At 19.1% G+C, this 6214-nt stretch overlaps 1 protein-coding gene across 1 annotated transcript; it reads left to right on the top strand.

Annotated features, from left to right (window-relative positions):
* Nucleotides 1–3213: 3213 nt before the first annotated feature.
* PRSY57_1436500 (ribonucleoside-diphosphate reductase, large subunit, putative) lies at nt 3214–5959 on the top strand (the record flags this gene model as incomplete). Its single annotated transcript, XM_012909964.2, has 2 exons — nt 3214–5448; nt 5651–5959. 2 exons carry the CDS (start codon nt 3214–3216, stop codon nt 5957–5959), a joined length of 2544 nt encoding a protein of 847 aa, XP_012765418.1.
* Between the last annotated feature and the right edge of the window lie 255 nt (nt 5960–6214).

Here is a 6214-nt window from a genome sequence, read left to right as displayed (position 1 = left end):
GAAAAAAAAAAAAAAAAAAAAAAATTGTTTTTTGCTTCTTATTTTATTTTATTTATATATTTCTTTAAATTTTTAACAGTTTTTTAATTCCTTTTTTTTTCTTTTATTATAAATTTTTGCCATTCCATATTTATAATTTTGAATGAGCATTTTAATAATCTACAATTTTGAAGAATATATATATATATAGAAATTTTTGTAATATGAACTTAATAGGTGATCTAATTTTTTCTTTTCATAATTTATTTGTTTTATTTAGTTTTTCTTTTTCTTTTTTTCTTTCTTTTTTTTTTTTCTTTTTTGTACAATCATACTCCTTTTTTAAAATAAAAAAAAAGGAAAATATATATATATATATATATATATATAATAATTATATTTTAATATGAAACTATATATTTTTTTAGTACCACAAATAACAGATGTTATATTTTTTACATATATATAAAATTTATGTATAATAAATTATATTTATAAATCCATCATATTTTTATTTTATTTTTACCATTAGGTATTATATATATATATATATATATATATATATATTTATATATATAATTTCTTACATGTTTATATTTTTTTATTTGAAATATTTGTACATATACACACTTAAATATATTTATTCAGTAGATTTTTCTTTGCCTATGAAATGGTGTAATTTGTATATATAGTAAAGCTATTTGAAATACATTTATTAAATTATAAAGTTATATAATATTAAGAAAAAAAATGTTTTAAAATATATAGTATATAAGCATTTTATACACATGTACATATATATATATATATGACTAAATATATAACATTATAATTTTGTCATTTTTAATTTGATCAGAAATTTATAACTGTTTTTTTACTTTATTATTTTATATCTTGTATAGATGTAAAATATAAATATATAAATATTTATATATATTATATTATGTTTATTTATTTATTAATGTAGTATACACCTTTGTAATTAATAATATTTTGCATTCATATATATATACATATAAACATATATATGTATATATAATAATATTGTGTACACAATAATTTGTCAAATCATATATATTTATATATATATATATATATATATATATATATATTTCATTTTTTCCTTTTTTTTTTGTTAAACAAATAATACTTGTCCAAAAGAAAAAAAAAAAAAAAAAGGAAAAATATATATTTTTTTTAAAATACACAATTCTTCCTTTTGTACTAAATTTTTATTAATAATATGATTTTATTAAATATAAAATTTACACCTTATAAAATTATATAAATAACATTTTATATATATTTATAATATATTGCTTATATAATAATATACCACTTTGATATATTTGCAAAATTGTTATTATGTATGCATTATTATAAAAAAAAAAAAAAAAATTATATATGTATTATGTATATTATATATATATATAATAATAATAATACAAGTTCTGTAATGTATATTACCTTATAGTATCTTTTATTAGATATGTAAATATTCATATATTGTTACTATTTGAACACACTTGCATAATTTCATATTAATATATGATTTTATTTTATTTTTATCCTATTCATTTAACACATGTATATATATATATATATATATATATATGTTATTATTATGTACACATTAATATTTTTTTTGTTTTAACACATAATTATATAATCTTTCTTTTTCATTTTAAATATATATATATATATATATATAATATATATTTTATATTTTCAGAATATAAATAATGTGAATTTTTATATATCATTTGTTATGTACATAATTATTGATAAAAATTTATATACATTAATATATTATATAAAATATGATTAAAAAAAAAAATAAATCCCTTCTAAGATAAGTATACTTAAAATATATTGTTCATGAAATTGTCCATGAAGAAAAAAATATATATTGTATTTTTAAGTTTAAAATAATTTTTTAAATTCCTTTCATTTTAAAATTTTTATCAAAATACAGAATATATGAAAAAAAATGAGATATTAAAATAAATAGAATATATTTATAGTTCTTAATATTAATTATTTTATTTATTTATTTTATTTTATTTTATTTTTATTTTCTTTTATTTTTCTTTTATTTTTCTTTTTTGTTTGCATGATTTTGTTAAATATATTATTATTAATTATGTATATAATATGTTTAGAATTTTATATTATTTTCTAGAAAGATATATATAATTCTGTTATTTTATAACTTAATTAATTTGTCTTTTCTCTATTATTATATTTTGTGTACATTTTTTCTTAAATTATTAATTTAATTTATTGTCATAATATAAATAATATTATCAAATTATTACACTGAATAATGAAGTATATATAATTTTTTTAATTATCCAAAATATTATTATAATATAAATATATTTGTATTCATACATGTTAAAAATATGTTATTATTTTAAAAGAAAAACTTTGTTATATAAATTATAATATATATATATATATATATATATATTTATTTATTTACATTTGTAAATATATAATTTTTTTTATTTTTTATTCAAATAAGATATTAAAATATATATATATATATATATATATATATATATTTGTGTACATATTTTTATATATCTATGTATTTTGTTTTTTTTATATTAATCATATAGATATTATACAAAATAAAGAGAAAAAAAAAATATATATATATATATCAGAAAAAGGAAAAAATAATTCTGTCTTTCAATATATATATTTATAATATATAAAGCTGAAGTGTAAATTTTTAATTTGTCTAACTTAATTGACTAAAATATATTATATATATTATATATATATATAATTTTATAATATTAAACATTATAAAATTAGTGGATAGTTCAAAATTTATTAAATAATATATAAACATATATATAATATATTTTACCAAAAAAAAAAAAAAATAAATAATAAAATAAATAAATAAATAAATAGTAATAATAATAAATAATATAATAATAATAATTGATTTAGAAAGTATAAAGAGTAAAGAACAAAGAAATATAATACACACAAGAATATATTGGATTTTAATTTAAATGTAAAATAAGAAAAGAACTTATTTATATTTTTAAATATTATATATTAATGCATATTATTTAGAAATAAAATATACATATATATATATATATACATATATTTAAATAATAATATATATATATATATATTAGCATAAAAAGACCAGAATTAAATTATATATTTATAATTATATTAAAAAAAAAATAAATAAATAAAAAAAGAATGAGTGATAATGTAAAAAGACTACCATTACCATCAGAAAATGGAGAAATTAAAAAGACTACATCAGGAAGATTAAGTGATGATGGTATTAAGAGAACCCCATCAGGTAAACCTATACAAACAATGTACGTGTTGAATAGAAAGGGAGAAGAAGAAGATATATCCTTTGATCAAATTTTAAAAAGAATTCAGAGGTTATCATATGGTCTTCATGAATTAGTAGATCCTGCTAGAGTCACACAAGGTGTAATAAATGGGATGTATAGTGGTATAAAAACCTGTGAATTAGATGAATTAGCTGCTCAAACATGTGCATATATGGCTACAACACACCCTGATTTTTCTATATTAGCTGCACGTATTACTACAGATAATTTGCACAAAAATACTAGTGATGATGTTGCAGAAGTAGCTGAAGCATTGTATACCTATAAGGATGTTAGAGGTAGACCAGCTAGCTTAATTAGTAAGGAAGTATATGATTTTATTTTATTACATAAAGATCGTTTAAATAAAGAAATAGATTATACTAGGGATTTTAATTATGATTATTTTGGATTTAAAACGTTGGAAAGATCTTATTTATTACGTATTAATAATAAAATTATTGAAAGACCTCAACATTTATTAATGAGAGTTTCTATTGGTATACATATAGATGACATAGATAAAGCTTTAGAAACATATCATTTAATGTCTCAGAAATATTTTACCCATGCAACTCCTACATTGTTTAATTCAGGAACCCCAAGACCACAAATGTCTTCTTGTTTCTTGTTATCAATGAAAGCAGATTCTATTGAAGGTATTTTTGAAACGCTAAAACAATGTGCTTTAATTAGTAAAACTGCAGGAGGTATTGGTGTAGCAGTACAAGATATAAGAGGACAGAATTCTTATATTAGAGGTACCAATGGAATATCTAATGGTTTAGTACCTATGTTAAGAGTTTTTAATGATACTGCAAGATATGTAGATCAAGGTGGAGGAAAACGTAAGGGATCGTTTGCTGTTTATATTGAACCATGGCATTCAGATATATTTGAATTTTTAGATTTAAGAAAGAACCATGGAAAAGAAGAATTAAGAGCACGAGATTTATTTTATGCTGTATGGGTTCCTGATCTTTTTATGAAGAGAGTTAAAGAAAATAAAAATTGGACATTAATGTGTCCAAATGAATGTCCAGGTTTAAGTGAAACTTGGGGTGAAGAATTTGAAAAATTATATACTAAATATGAAGAAGAAAATATGGGAAAAAAAACAGTTCTTGCTCAAGATTTATGGTTTGCTATATTACAAAGCCAAATAGAAACAGGAGTACCATATATGCTATATAAAGATTCTTGTAATGCAAAATCCAATCAGAAAAATTTGGGTACTATTAAATGTAGTAACTTATGTTGTGAAATTATCGAATATACCTCTCCTGATGAAGTTGCTGTATGTAATTTGGCATCTATAGCTTTATGTAAATTTGTAGATTTGGAAAAAAAAGAATTCAATTTTAAAAAGTTATATGAAATTACCAAAATTATTACAAGAAATTTAGATAAAATTATAGAAAGAAATTATTATCCAGTCAAAGAAGCAAAAACATCTAATACTAGACATAGGCCTATTGGTATTGGTGTTCAAGGATTAGCAGATACATTTATGTTATTAAGATATCCATATGAATCTGATGCTGCAAAAGAATTGAATAAAAGAATATTTGAAACTATGTATTATGCTGCTTTAGAAATGTCTGTTGAATTGGCTTCAATACATGGACCATATGAATCTTATCAAGGAAGTCCAGCAAGCCAAGGTATATTACAATTTGATATGTGGAATGCTAAAGTTGATAACAAATATTGGGATTGGGATGAATTAAAAGCTAAAATCCGTAAACATGGTTTAAGAAACTCATTATTATTAGCACCTATGCCAACTGCATCTACTTCACAAATTCTAGGAAACAATGAATCCTTTGAACCATATACTAGTAATATTTATTATAGAAGAGTTTTAAGTGGAGAATTTTTTGTTGTTAATCCCCATTTGTTAAAAGATTTATTTGACAGAGGTTTATGGGATGAAGACATGAAACAGCAATTAATAGCTCACAATGGAAGTATTCAATATATAAGTGAAATACCAGATGACTTAAAAGAGTTGTACAAAACTGTATGGGAAATTAAGCAAAAGAATATTATTGATATGGCTGCAGACAGGGGTATTTTCATTGATCAGGTAAAATTAAAATATAAAAGATAATATCTATATAAATATATAAATATAAATAAATAAATAAATAAATAAATATATATATATATATATATATATATATATATATATATTTATATATATATTTATAGTGTATGTCATTTGTTTTATAAGTATATATTTTGTTCTTACATTTATATTCATATATATATTTTTTCCTTTTTTGTAGTCCCAATCATTAAATATTTATATTCAAAAACCAACCTTTGCAAAATTGTCAAGTATGCATTTCTATGGATGGGAAAAAGGATTGAAAACGGGAGCTTACTATTTAAGAACCCAAGCAGCGACGGATGCTATTAAATTTACTGTCGATACTCATGTTGCAAAAAATGCTGTAAAACTCAAAAATGCAGATGGGGTACAAATTACAAGAGAAGTTTCCAGAGAAACAATTTCAACTGAATCAACCGTAACTCAAAATGTGTGTCCTTTAAGACGTAATAATGATGAACAATGTTTAATGTGTTCAGGATAAATTCTTCTTTTTTTCTTTTCTTTTTCTTAAAATAGAACAAATATGTGTATATATGCTACATTATATAAATTTATATTATAGAATAAGTATCCTTTAGTTATAGAAACAAAAAAAAAAAAAAATATATATATATATATATATATAATAAAATATTGCAATTAGGAACTGTAACAAAAAAAAAAATAAAATAAAAATATGAAAATAAAAATAAATATAAAAATTACTAAAAAGTATTTTAATATAAAATGATCTAAA

This window comes from Plasmodium reichenowi, chromosome 14 (assembly GCF_001601855.1).
Source record: "Plasmodium reichenowi strain SY57 chromosome 14, whole genome shotgun sequence".
NCBI classification, from domain to species: Eukaryota; Apicomplexa; class Aconoidasida; order Haemosporida; family Plasmodiidae; genus Plasmodium; species Plasmodium reichenowi.
The sequence above is the reverse complement of the archived record's forward strand: the minus strand, read 5'-3'. Positions and strand labels throughout refer to the sequence as shown.